The following is a 15,342-nucleotide window of genomic DNA, read 5'->3' on the forward strand; positions in this document are numbered from 1 at the left end:
ACAATAATGCCAATGTGTAGTAAAAAATTGAAATATCTTTCAGTAACAACTGAAGATGAGATCACATAAACTGTAGTACTCACATATAGCAGAGCAGTGCTGATTAAAGTAAATATTGTAGACAATTATAAATTTAAAAAATAAAAAGATAATCTAAATAGAATTAGATCCAGGTTCTAATCCAGGTGCTATGACTAGTTGACTTTTAAAAATGAGTCCTATTGCCTTTCAAGGTACAGAAAATGCCAATATTCAAATGACTCTAACTTGTGTAAACTGTCATAGCTATGATAATAAAATATAGGAAAGAAACTGAAGAAAATTTTAGTTTAAATACAGGTATAAAATTTAACAAAATATTTTTAAATTGAAACTGAACACCAGATTAAAATGTCTGAATGAAGCACATGCAAATATTTTGTCAGAGTTATCAATGGATATTTCTTAATATGTGAAAAATTGAATGGAAAGTATGTCATAGAGTTATGGGAAACATTAATAATATGTGCAGTAACTCCACTATGAGATGGTTTGTCTCCCAAATCTAGGTGTACAGTAATTCACCCAGAAGTTATCTTCATCTTCCTCTTCCTCTGTTCTTACTCTTCCTTTTCTTCTCTTCTTCCTCTTCATCCTTTTTCCCCCTTCATTTTTCCTCCCCCTTCCGATCATCCTCCTCCCCTTCCTCCTCACACCCTCTGTTTTCTACATTGTTCTTGGAATTAGTTTCTTCTTCCATCAACAAAACAAGTTATATTAAAAGCAAAGGAAAAACTAAAATTGTTTATATAAAAAGTATGTTAAGTATGAATTAATATAAGGTCTGAAGTCTAAGAAAATAAAGGATCCATATTCTGACTAAGCAGTGAACATTTTTCCATAACTCTAATATAAATATAGTATTGATTTAACTATGAAAGATACTTCAGGAATATTAGATTTGAGCATATGAAATTTCCTCTATTTTAAAAATTATTTAAAATTTTATCCTATTTTATTTTATTTTTTGGTTTTTGGGCCACATCCGGGTGATCCTCAGGAATTACTCTTGGCTATATGCTCAGAAATTGCTCCTGGCATGGGGGACCATATAGGATGCTGGGTATCAAACTGAAGTAAGTCAGCTGCATGCAATGCAAATGCCCTTCTACTGTACTATCACTCCAGCCCCTTTTTGCCCTATTTTTATTTCTATATTTATCTGAAATAAATAGCAAATAAAATATATTATACATAGCATATATACATCAATTAATATAAATTCAATATTGAAGAAAAATAAAAGAGTTTTAGTTTGATTTTGCTAGGGAGTGGAATATCCCGTCAGAGTATGGAACTACTGTTTTAGGATTATCACACTTTAGGATTAAATGCAAGATTCCAAATGGATTATTTATATATTTATTTATTTTTTTATTGTCTTATACATGAACTGAATTGAACTGATGCATTTTGATATGGGTAAACCACTTATCAAACCCTAAGCATGATCAACAACACCATGATTTCCATCACCCATCAATATTCTATCAACACTTTCTGCCCACTTTCCTTTTTATAATATCTTTATTTAAGCACCATGATTACAAACATATTTGTAGTTTGGTTTCAGTTATAAAAAAAGAACACCCACTTCACCAGATCAACCTTCCCACCATCAATGCCTGCCATTTCCTCCTCCCCTACTTGTTTCCTGTTTTCAAGACAGTCATTCTACTTCTCTTACTCACAACCATTGTCGTGATAGTTATTAGTATGTTATTCCTCTATCTGTACTCACCACTCTTTCTGGTAAGCTTCAATTCATGGACTGGTTCTTCTAGCCCTCATCTCTATTGTCTCTGTATTATTTCAATACTGTCTTTTATTTTTATTAAATACCACCAATAACTGAGATATTCTGTGTTATCTCTCTCCCTCTGATTTATTTCACTCAGCATGTCCAATGTACATGTCCAATCCATGTATAAGAAAATTTCATGACTTCAGTTTTTCTGACAGCTACATAGTATTCCATTGTGTATATGAACCACAGTTTCTTTAGCTACTAATCAATTGTCAGTCATCTGGGTTTGTCCAGAAAATATCAGGCGTCCTTAAACTTTTTAAACAGGGGGCCAGTTCACTGTCCCTCAGATCATTGGAGGGTCTGACTATAGTAAAAACAAAACTTATGAATGAATTCTTATGCACACTGCATATATCTTATTTTGAAATGAAGAAACAAAACAGATACCAATAAAATATGTGGCCTGTGGGCCATAGTTCGAGGACCACTGGCTGCCTATTGTAAATAGTGCATTAGTGAGCATAGGTGTGCAGAAGGTATTTTTGTATTGAGTTTTTGTGTTTTTGTATTCCTACAAGTGGTATAGCTGGATCATATGAGAGCTCAATTTACAGGTTTTTGAAAAAATCTCCATATTGTTTTCCATAAAGTAGATGGCATTTACACCAGCAGGAAATGAGAGTTCTTTTCTCCCCACATCCACACTTGCATTGATTGTTATTGTTTTTTTGTAATGTGTACTAATCTTTGTGAAGTGAGATGAGATGCTACCTCATTGTTGTTTTGATTTGCATCTCTCTAATGATTATTGATGTGTAGCATTTTACTGTGTCTTTTTGGCCTTGAGGAACTGTCTTTTTATTTCTTATCCCCATTTATTGATGAGGTTAGATTTTTTTTTTAAGTTCTGTCAGTACCTTGTATATGTTATATATTAGCCCTTTATCTGATGGGTATTGGATGAATAGTTTCTCCCATTCTGTGGGTGGCCTTTGTATCCTAGTCACTATTTCCTTTGAAGTGCAGAAGCTTCTCAGCTTACTATAGACCCATTTGTTTATCTCTGCTTCCACTTGTTAGGACAGTAGTGATTCCTTCTTAAAGATATATTTTATCTCAATGCCTTGGAGTATTTTGCCTACCTATTCAATATACCTATGGTTCCGGGTCCAATACTGGGTCTTTAATCTATTTGGATTTGACCTTTGTGCATGATGTTACATAGGGGTCCAAGCTCACATTTTTGCATGTGGCTGACCAGTTGTCCCAAAACCACTTGTGGAAGAGGCTTTCCTTGCTCGATTTTGCGTTTATTGCTCCTTTTTCAAAGATTAATTGATTGTATGCCTGGGGAACATCCTCTAGATACTCAAGTCTATTCCATTGATCTAAGAGTCTGTCTTTATTCTAATACCATGCTGTTTTTAATGACTATTGCTTTGTAGTACAATTTAAAGTTGAGGAAAGTGAAGTCTCCCATCTTTTTTTTCTTAGAGTTGTTTTAGCTATTTGTGGATGTTTATTGTTCTGAATGAATTTCAGGCATGTTTAATCCACTTCTTTGAAGATTGTCATAGGTATCCTCAGAGGAATTGCATTAAATATGTACAATGCTTTGGGAGTATTACCAATTTAATGGTAATCCTCTCAGTCCATGAAAAGGGTGTCTTTATTTTCTTGTGTCTTCTTTTATTTCTTGAAGCAGTGTTTTTTAGTCTCTTTATATAGGTCCTTCACTTCTTACTCAAGTTGACTTTAAGGTGTTTGAGTTTGTGTGGCACTAATATGAATGTGATATTTTTTAATGTCCATTTCTTCTCTATTATTATTTATGTATAAGCAGGCCAACAATTTTTGCCTGTTAATTTTGGAAACTGCCAATTTGTTTTATGAATCTATTATTTTTATAAATTTTTTGGTAAATTCTTCAGGGTTTTCTAAATATAGCAGCATGTCATCTGCAAATTGTGAGAGTTTGATTTCATTCTTTTCTATTTGTATGCTCTTGCTATCTTTTTATGGATTATTTATTTCACTAAGCATTAAAAGCTTTAGGGATTCATTTATCAACCTTACATTATTAGAAGTTATTCTTAAACAAGGCAGTATTTACAATTATTTTTTTCATTTCCCCTGATTGTAATACATCCATATCTATTTGCAAAACCTCAAACTGAATTCTTTTTCATCATTTGTAAGAAGAGATGAAGACTTTTTGTTTGTGGGCCACACTTGGCACTTCTCAGGGCTTATACTTGGAAATATGTCAAGGGTCAGTGCTGGAGAGCTCAAGGACCATATGTGGTACCAGGGATAGAAACCAGGTTGGCTGTATGAAAGAAAAGTACCCTATCATTCTGGCCCAAGATGAAGATTTATTCCTCCCCCGTTCCCCCCGCCACCCATTTGTTTTTGGGCCACAACCAGTGATTCTCAGGGGTTACTCCTGGCTATGCGCTCAGAAATCACTCCTGACTTGGAGGACCATATGGGACGCAAGAGGATTAAACTGGGGTCCGTCCTAGGCTAGCACTCGCATGGCAGACACCTTATGCCCTGCGCCACCACTCCAGCCACTTATTCCCTCCCCCTTTTTTTTTCTTTGTTTGTTTGTTTTTTGGGTCACATCCAGAGGTACTCAGGGATTACTTCTAGCTCTGCATTTAGGAATCACACCTGTCGGGCTCAGGGGTACCATATGAGAAAGGGGAAATAAAACCCAGGTTGACCAAATGCAATGCAAATCTCCACTGAGTGTACTTTCACTCTGGTCCCATGATGAAGATTTTTTAAAACTCAAAATTTTTCTCTTTGGTCTTTCAGCCCAAATACTCTAATTGTTTCTTACAGTTACTATTGTTACTATTGTTGGATCTCTCAGGGTTCTCTTTTAAAATAACTTTTTAGTAAATTTTATTTCTAACATAGTTCCTCATAATTTTCTTTTAGAATTATAGTATGGTGTTAAATTTCTGACTAAACTTGAATGTCATAAAGATTTATTTCTGATTCTTTTGGATATATATAGGGTTTTAACCAATTTAAATTTTATAAATTATACTTCTATATGAGCATATATGTATATAATTCCTCAAAAAATGAGAATAAAAATGAAAATAAAGTATCCTATTTTACTGGAAGAAAGTAAAAATTACAATAAACCTTTTTGTAAAGGTCTAAGAAAAATAAACCTTTAAGAAAAAAGTACATTAATATTGATAGAAAGCATTCTTAAAAATTTTTGGAAACTTGAATGGCAAGTTATGTAATAAGAAATATTTAATAAGGGATTAATACTTATGTTGGGGATTGGTGCTGGAACCATTATATGCCTAAAACTAAACGATGAATCATTTTCAAAGTCATAGTAGTTTTAATAAAATAAATTAAAAATAGTATTTAGCACTGAGGTGAACTAATTTAAATCATTTGTCTTGAGTTGTGATCTTTCCTTTCTTTGCTTATTTAATAGTTGAGTTAGCCTCAGACACTCATCTCCCTTTTCTTCCATTTTTATGAAAATGGGGTTGGTGGTTTTGTCAAATATTTGTTTGGCATATTTGGTTGTGGCACTCACACAACTGGTTGTGGTTTTTAGTAGGCATGGCACTTCAAGCTGTGATGCTTAAACACTTGATGCAGTGCTTTTCCAAGGGTCACACTTGCAATATGCTGTTACATACTGGTAAGTTATTGTTTCACTCAAACATTTGCTCACCATAGTACTTCTAGATACTTTCATCATCAAGGGTCAGGATTTTGAGCTGATCCTTGCACACAACTGAGTACTTGCTAGAGATCCCACAATCTATTGTGTTTCTCGGGCTCTCAGACAACAGAACCACTTGTATTGTGCTCCAAGTGATACAAGGAATCAAGCTCACTACTCTATGTTTGCAATTAAGCTTTGTTTGCTTCTGAGTTATTCCCAGTCCTATCTTTCAAGTTTATTTATTTTTTTCTTTGCCTGTTTCTAATAACCTGAACTTTTATAAATGGCTGGCTTAGTGTTCTCTCTAAGAGTTATGTAGAGCTGGTAGTTTTATACAGAGGGTTTGTTTTGTTATTTTAGGAGAAAATTTAGCTGAGAATTAGGTACTTTCTCAGATGACTTTAGTTCATTTGATGCTACCCATTCTATCTTAAGTCTGTATGAGACTTAGCTGTATGAGACATAGCTGTGATAAAAAGCTTCTATTCATCAATAGAAGTTATTAGGAGGTTTAATGATTTGAGAAAATAAAATGAATTATCCTAAAGGAAGAAATTTGTAAATATATGCATACTGTATATAATAATAGTTTAGTGGCTTTCTATTTTACTGGGATCAATATATTTTGGTTTTTTGTTTTGTTTTGTTTTGTTTTTGGGACACACCCAATGACGCTCAGGGGTTACTCATAGCTATGCACTCAGAAATCATTTCAGGCTTGGGGGAATCATGTGGGATACTGGGGAATCGAACCGTGGTCTGTCCTAGGCTAGAGCAGGCAAAGCAGATAGATGCCTTATCACTTGCGCAACTGATCCAGCCCCTGAGAGCAACTTTTAACACTAATTGTTAACCTATTGTATAAAATGTGTTGTCCTTCTGGGAAAAAAAGTCTCTTAAGCAATTTAACATAGAACAAAGTAGTCAAAGCTAGGGGCCTGAGTGGTAGTACAACAGTAGGGCATTTGTCTTACACTCAGTTGATTTAGGACTGACGTGGGTTCGATCCCCAGCATCTCATATGGTCCCCCAAGCCGGGAGCAATTTCTAAATGCAGAGCCACACATAACCCCTGAGTGCCACTGGGTGAGGCCCTCCTAAAAACAAAACACAACCCCATACCTAAAAATAATACTATGTTCATAAAAAAAAATCCACAGTATAAGTGGTGTAGACTACTAAGCAAACTAACATTAATAAATGAAGCTAATTAGGCTTGATTTACATATTTAACACATCTTAATTACACATGGATTCATCAACCATTTTAAATGTTATCATCAATCTTTCACAGACATGAATAGTTATTTAACAAAAATTCAGGAGTCTTGTTAAAATCACTATTTTATAAATGTATGTGTATAATGTATTTAAGGAGTGTTTTCTTTAATGGTAAACTAAAATTTATAAGATTAAAATATATAATCACATAAAGGTATTTTAGATATAACTAATAGAATACATAGATTTTATATAAACTATTCTACTTTATTAAATATTAGACCCAATTCAATTAAAAATGTTTCCATTGATTTTTAAACTTGATAGTCAGGTAACATTTAGATAGAAACAAACTAATTTAGCTGGTAATGAGAGAGTGCTTTTCTCAATACTTTATAAACATTAATTCTGTTTTCTCTTATCCAGTTTATACTTTGCCTTTATTAATAGTACTTTTTACTAATTATAAGTCAAATGTGTATGAGAAACAGCTCTATAAAAGAATACATTTGATATTTATTAAAATTTGTACTCATTTTTAGGATAGATTTTTTTAAAGTATTTTACAAAAACCAATTATTTTTTAGAAATTTACTTGGGAATAATGCTAAGAGGATATAGTGCCTTATCTATTTATGAAGAGAAAATGGGATGTCTGAGAGCTAGGATTTTCTGAACAGGGAAAAAGCAGTGTATAATTTCTGTTTATACAACTGTCAAATGGGTATAAATATCAATTATGTGATCTCAGCTTTCTAGAATTTCTATCCAGGATATTTCTTTTATGACATCAAAACTCCAAAGAGGTTGAAATATTTTTTTGGAATTGCAGGGTGATATATTCATTTGAGTATTGGCATTTGTTGACATAGTTAAATTTAATTTCATATTCTAGCTAGTTACACTTAAGAAATCATCCATTTTGAAGATTTTTATAGATGATTTTCCCCACATGGTGGTGATATTTGAAAGCTCAGGCAATAGTAGAAATTATTTTTCACAATTTACCACACTTCACAAGCCATATCTGATCTCCAGTTTGACAGTGTCCAACAGGAAAGGTTTTCATAAAATTGTACTTTCAACTTTAATATATCTTGATACAATAAAGGGCAGAGATAGTAAATTTTAGACACCACCAAAAATAATATGCTTGAGTTGTCAGAAAGATTGTAAGAAGGAAACAGACAAAAAGAAGTACTGAGCAGAAAAATGCTAGTTTCTTGGGAAGATCAATGTGACAGTGAAATAAGTTTATGTATACGTATACATTTGTCCTGATAGAACATGGGAAGTTACTTGATCTACAGGCCTGTGTTCTCCAATTGAACATATATCGTTGCTCATTTTGATATCTCTTTGTCTATTTTCACTCTGTAGAAGAATGTGTTTACTTTAGAATACATGATTGTCTCCTTTTATACCCTCATCTTTCAGAAATAAGTTTTAATAAAAACTATCAAAGAAGAAAAGAAGAGGAGGAGGAGGGAGAGGAATAAGAAGACAAGTAGTAGGAGAGGAAGAAAATGTAAGAAAAAAAGATTATAACAGAAAGAGAGAAAGAAAAGAAGAAAGGAAAGAAAAGAAAGAAGGAAGGAAGGAAGGAAGGAAGGAAGAAAGGAAGGAAGGAAGGAAGGAAGGAAGGAAGGAAGGAAGGAAGGAAGGAAGGAAGGAAGGAAGGAAGGAAGGAAGGAAGGAAGGAAGGAAGGAAGGAAGGAAGGAAGGAAGGAAGGAAGGAAGGAAGGAAGGAAGAAGGAAAGGAAGAAAGAAGGAAGGAAGGAAGAAGGGAAGGAAGAAGAAGAAGAAAGAAAGAAAGAAAGAAAGAAAGAAAGAAAGAAAGAAAGAAAGAAAGAAAGAAAGAAAGAAAGAAAGAAAGAAAGAAAGAAAGAAAGAAAGAAAGAAAGAAAGAAAGAAAGAAAGAAAGAAAGAAAGAAAGAAAGAAAGAAAGAGAAAGAAAAGGAACAAAAGAAAGAAAAGTATTTGATAAGACCATCTAGTTAACAAGCCTCTTGTTCTGATTTAATATTCCATCTTTCCCTAGAAATGGTTAGAGACCATATACACATTGTATGTACCACTGAAATAATCCCAAAGTTTATAAAACTCATTGGCTCTCTGCATGTTTAAGAAAGCAAGAGAGATCAATAAAGACCAGAAAACTTTTAATTTGCAATATAACAATTCTAAGTAGGGAAGATGTGTATGTGTATATTCCCCAGAATGTCAGCAAATGCTTCTGGTGGAGATGCCCCTTAAATGTGTCCAGATGATTATATCTAAAGGAGTAGCTATCCAATCTGCTTTGAATCCAATGAAGTAGTATTTGCTTTGAGAACATAGATTATTTAGAAATAGAGTTATATTATTCATCCACAGTGCATGAGTGGGGTGAATAAAATATAAGTTTAGATAGATAAGATGATATAAAGCTTTGGACCTATGTAAGAAAAATTTATTATATTTCTGATGATTGTTCTCAGGAGCAGAGTATGTTCTCATTCATATTTTATAGATTTGTGTATCCATAAGATGAATGAATAAGGAATGGGTGATCAAAGAAACCAAAAAAAAATTCAGGATGCTCCTATTGTTCTCAGACTTCAAACTGCAGAAGTGAGAAAAGTGGGCATAAAGATCTGTGGAAGAGTTAGTAGACTGGATGCTAGGAAAAAAAGAAATTTCAATTCTTGATATTGGTTTTACCAAAGTTTTTTTTTTTCAGCTGAGCAAACTGTTTATGGCACCTACAAAGAAGGAAATTGTTGCAAAGAAAAATAGGTATTTGCAAAGTAGTAAATCAAGCACTTGTATAACGCATAATACAAGTCTGACATTCTTTAAAGAACTATTACCAGCTACAAAAAGTTGATGCTGTACAAAATCCAACTTGAAATGTTTGCAAAATGTAAAGAGTTAAGGAACTGACCCAAATCCACAAAGATCAATACAATTTCACCATTATAATTTTTAATTACTCTTCGTTGGTCATCAGAGTCACAGAAAGAGCATTACTGGAAGCAGTTTAAACAGTAGCCATAGCTTATGGAAGCTGTTGTAGAGTTATGTAGAGAACAGTGCCAATGGTAATCACAATCACAATGACATAGGTCATTTATCTTCCCTTTATATATTTCTTATTTTATAATCTATGGGTGCATAGTGTTTGCTGAATCTAACCAAAAGCCAGGGGGCTGAGAGAGCCTGGGGTGTTGTACTTTGTAGAGAGTAGTACAAAGAACATGGCAATAAAATATGAGTAATGAATCTGAGAGACATACAGGGAAAAAAAGAAATAATAAATATAAAACATTTTACTATAATCTTAAAGAGGTAGAGAAATAACTTGCGAGGAGCTGAGTTGAATGCCATAAGCATTTTACTGATAAATGTCAAGTATTAAGAACTCATATTTATTAAACTCATAGTGTTAGATATTTTACAAATATTTTATAGGCTATATTTTATTTAAATTCCAAACAAACCTCAGTGGACATAGGTAATGGAATTAAGTATTGTTTTGTTTTGTTTTTTTTTTATTGGTTGGTTGTATGTGAAAGTGAGAAAAAAGGGGTTGGGTGAGAAAGGGGAAAGAAACAGAGAGACAATGGCTTGCTTATGTCATGTAGTTTTCTTCAGATTTCTTTCCATTTTTTCTACTTCTTTGAAGGAAAATAATTCTGACAACAATTCACCAAAGAATATATTCTAAATATTAATGTCCTGATTTGAGCAGTGCTTCTTATTAAGGCTGTTTGCAGACTAGAATATTAGCAACCCACGTATTTCCTATACCATGAAAAGAGTTGATTCACTTTTATCTTGGGAACAAAGCTGGAGAGAAAAGTTTTTTTTTTCTTTTTTAACTTTTCTTAATTCATGAAACATTTATCTTCAAGTCAGGTTTTGTTATAGCAGCGTAAATGTGATCTGTCAGCATTTTCATTATAACCCCATATTTCCAGAGCTTTTCAAGAGTGCCTTGGAGATTCTACTTTGAATTAAAACTTGGCATCCAGGATTTGAATCAGAAAACTGCATTTTCCTTACCAATTAATCAAATAGTCTAGAGGTTCTCAATTTAGAAGATCAAATGTAGAACTTTTATTGACAAAAAGGTGTTTTAAAATAAATTTTTCAATATAAACATTGCAAAATATTAACATTTTTATATAAGTATAATATGTAAGTACATGTGTTATTAGATTTTAACAAAAACAACCTAATATAATATATGAAAGCAAACTATAAAATTTGGCTTTGATAGTAATTTATTCCTATTTGGGGAATTTGAGTGATTTAAAGTTCTCAGCATAATTGGTTAAAATTATAATACTATTAAGACTCTAAACCAGAGTAGCAAGGATACTGAGAGAGAGTCAAAGTATTTTAATAGTTTTTATACAATTTTAATTCATGTGGGAAAAATATTTATTCTTTAAAAAGAGGATTAATAGCATGCATTATGTAAATGGAATGTGAAAATTTAGTTTGCAACAATGACAATAGGAGAACTAATTAATAGGAAGTTAGTTCTATAGACTTCCAAACTCCCTTTAGCTCATAAATATTCCAGAAATGAAGAAATATTATGTTATTCAGTCTTAAATATTTGATTTTTTAGGGTTTTTCTTTCCTGAAATCAACATTCCAGGACTAAGTAAATAAAGAAAATAAAAGAGCTTACTTAGCTGAATATTTTTGTTTGCTTTGTTTTGTTTTGGGGCCACACCCAGTGATGCTCAGGGGTTTACTCCTAGCTATGCACTCAGAAACCACTCCTGGCCTGGAGAACCATATGGGACACTGGGGATCAAACTGAGGTACGCCCTGAGTCAGCTGTGTGGAAGGCAAACGCCCTACTGGTGTGCTATAGTTCCTGCCCCAAAGCTAAATATTTTTAGTAAATATATCCTTGGACTGACTGACTTTTCTCAGCTCCATTATCCTCCTTACTATTCCAGAAATACACTATCCCACTTCTGACCTAGTAGCTACTCCTTATGACTTTCTTCCTACACAAAAATTACTTTCTTCTGATGTATATGTGGCTAACTCCCTTACAATCTTAATGCTCTGAGTGTGAAACTACTTTACTGGCAACCTAATTTATCTTTAAGCCCTCGACCCCCAAACCTATGATAACCCAAACCCTGTCTGACTTTTAATTTTCACATTAGTTTTCTCTTCTCACACACTTTTTAAATTTGTAGATAATTCTTTTCTTTCTCCTACTAAGATAGAGGGTCAAAGATAAATTTCTGTGCTTTATTCATTGTTATATTTTAAGGACTTTCAAGTGTGCTGGATATAACTTTATTGCATAAAACTTCTTGGTGAATGAATAATTTTTAAATAAAATACAAAGTTGAATCCATGACAAAAATATGAGCTACATTTTTATTTGGATAAATATGTCTCTAGTTAAGGCCGGAGCTATAGCACAGCAGTAGGACATTTGCCTTGCATGCGGTCGATCTAGAATGGACCTTGGTTTGATCCACCAGAGTGATATATGGTCTCCTAAGCCAGGAGCAATTTCTGAGCGCATAGCCATGAGTAACCCCTGAGAGTCACAGGCTGTAGCCCAAAAAAAAAAAAACCAAAATAAATAAAAATCTCTAGTTGAAAGAATTTGAATTAAATTGTTCCTTTTTTCCTTTTGAGTGTATTTTGAATGTCTGTATAGCTAATCCAAAGGTTGTGGCACTTGCCTTGCTAATTCCTGACCTAGGTTTTATACCTCACTGTATCTTCAGCCCCCCAAACATCACCATGAGTGATCTCTAAGCACAGAGCCAGGATTACCCACACCACACGGTATGACCACTCCCCCACCCCCAATAAAAAAGTCAAGTAGAATGCACTTTGAATCTTGATATCAAAATTAAATATACGACACTTTGTCCTCTTTGTCTATATCATGTATCCATTTTTCCTGCAATCATTTTAAAGTTAAAATTGAGACCCAGTTTTTCTGGTTAATTTAAATGCTAGCCATTGTTTGAAATAAATGTGCTAAACAGAAGATGTTATTGTTTTTCCAGGACAAATATTTACTTTATACTGTAATCATACTTTGCATGCTTTATAACATTTTATAAATAAATGTAATTAAAGTTTGACTATGAAAAATTAAAAATTTAAATTATATTAGAGAAACGCAAATCTAAATGATCATCAGCTATCTACACTATTGGGAATGGTAAGAAGTTGAAGAAATGTGAACCTTCATTTGCTGTTTCTGGGACTGTGGTCTTATTCAACCTTTAAGGAAAAAGTGTAAGGACACCTAAGAAAAATAATATAACCTCTGTTTCACCTAACTCACCTCCCAGTCTATACCAAGAAGTTAAAAATAATTTACAAGTATATTCATGCACGTATATTTACCACAGACTATCCAAAATATCTAAATGCCCAGCGCAGATGAATGTATATTATGATATACTGTACTTACACAATAGAGTACAATTTAGCTATGAGAATAGATGAAAGTGTGAAAATTGTCAACCTAGATGAAGCAAGAGAATATCATATTAGGTGAAATGAGTCAAAAGGAATAAGAAAAATGACAGATTATTGTGCTCATATAAATAGTTCAAGTGTAAACAAACTCCAAAATGAGGGTTCATACTGCAGATGAAGGTGTAGTAGGGGCAATTCAAAGGGCCTTGGGAAGTGGTGAGTAATTGTTGAAACTCTGGTGGTAGGGGTGGGCACTGCAAGTATAAAACAATAATATGGAACATAAATTGAATTACTCTAGTTGATTAAATAAAAATGGGGGTCTTATGATGAAAAAAGATAAAGATAAAAATGAAAAAATGTCATGTACTTATTAGTGACTAATGTGCTGAAAACAAATAATTTCCTCAAGGCTTTAACTAGTGTTTCCCGTAGCTTGAAAACTCTCCTCGTAGCAAAGTAAAGTCATTCAATTGTAATTTCATTAATAGCAATCCTGTAAAATAGATTATCAAAATTTCAAATTTCAGGTACTAGCACCAGTGACATATTCACTAATACTCTCCTAAATTATGCTGAATTAGCATTTTTAATAATGAAAATGTGTTATTGTGTAGTTTTGTGTAGTATTGTGTAGTTTCAAAAATCACTTGAAAATTTTCATCTTCCTATTTATGTATATTTAATAAAATTTAACAGATTTTTCTTTTGATTTGTTTTCTCTCTAGTGTAGATGTGAGCACTCACTCTATGGACACATTCATTCTATCAATGATGCTACCTTCTCTCCAATGGTAAGTTGAGGATTCTCAATAAATTCTCCTAAAGCTTCATTAGGTAGATTCATTATAGTGAAATAAAACTTCAAAGGCAGATGGTGTGTTTGTGGTTCAGGAGGGGAACACATTTTGCCATTAATCAAGATCTTGGAAAATTATACATCCATAAAAGATTATGAAATTTAAATATACATATACAGCAATGCAATAATAGAAATAAAGAAAACTATAATAAAAATTATTTTTGGTTTCACATGGGCTTTGATGAAAACAGTGAAGTGTAGACTTGTATATATAAATATAGGATCAGGGGCTAGAGTGATAGCACAGAATTTAAGTCATTTTCCTTGCATGCAGCCTACCTGGTTTCGATCCCTGGCATTCTAAATGGTTCCCCTTCCTTAAATGCCACAAGTGGCACCAAAACAAAATAAAAAAACATAAATATAACCACAAATAATAATAAAAATACTTGAAGGAAATTTGTCAGGACAAAATTTAAAATTGTTAAAGACACAGGGATCTAATTCAGTTTTGATATAGCAACCCTGATTAAGCAGCTATTTAATCTTTCATTCCTCATATAAAATGATGATATAAGCAAAAGTGTTTATCTGCTTTTCCAGCTATTCAGATATCAGGATAATTTTTCCAATAATAAAGTTGTTAACATTACTTTGAGTTGTTAAGCTAATTGGGTTGCCTTTAAAAGGTTCAAATAGAAATCATCAAAGGATGATTTAAGTCTGTCCCTTCTCAGATGAAAGCAATTTAGCTAGAAAATGACCTCTCAAGTTCCTTCAAACTCTATGATTTAATTATATCTAATATTTTAATTTGTCTCTAAGTTCCCAATAGAGTGTAAATCTCAGTTCCATCTCCCTCTTCTTTTCCAATTAGCTAAATAAAAGAAGTCTGATTGATTGCCTACATCTATCTTCAAAACGACGGGATAGTCAAAATTCTGTAACTGTCCTGCTGTCGTTATCCATATAGAAGGAATAAAAAATACCCACTAAAATTATTTCTCCTAAAGAAATATTGTTTCTTCCTACTGAAACTCCAAACATCATTTTCAACTCGGAATGTTAATGATAGCCTCTACTATAATTATATTTTTACAAATTTGTCTTAGTAAAAAGTTTCCGGGTCAGAGAGATAGCATGGAGGTAGGGCATTTGCCTTGCATGTTAGTTCAAATCCTGGCATCCCACGTGGTCCCGAGCCTGCCAGGAGTGATTTCTGAGCATAAAGCCAGGAGTAACCCCTGAGCACTGTCAGGTGTGACCCCAAAACCAAAAACCAAAAAAATAAAAAAGAAAAAAAAAGAAAAAGTAAAGTTTCCATTGACTCTATTTAATTAACATTCGTATAAA

At 33.0% G+C, this 15,342-nt stretch overlaps 1 protein-coding gene across 1 annotated transcript in view; it reads left to right on the forward strand.

The window, feature by feature from the left end:
- SPAG16 (sperm associated antigen 16) overlaps positions 1-15,342 on the forward strand; it is a 1,100,078-nt gene that overhangs the window by 665,398 nt on the left and 419,338 nt on the right. Inside the window, exon 14 of the mRNA XM_049768212.1 lies at positions 13,921-13,981. Coding sequence (XP_049624169.1) covers positions 13,921-13,981 — 61 coding nt within the window. The remainder of the gene's footprint in view (positions 1-13,920; positions 13,982-15,342) is intronic.

Source organism: Suncus etruscus, chromosome 1, assembly GCF_024139225.1.
Source record: "Suncus etruscus isolate mSunEtr1 chromosome 1, mSunEtr1.pri.cur, whole genome shotgun sequence".
Taxonomy (NCBI): Eukaryota; Metazoa; Chordata; class Mammalia; order Eulipotyphla; family Soricidae; genus Suncus; species Suncus etruscus.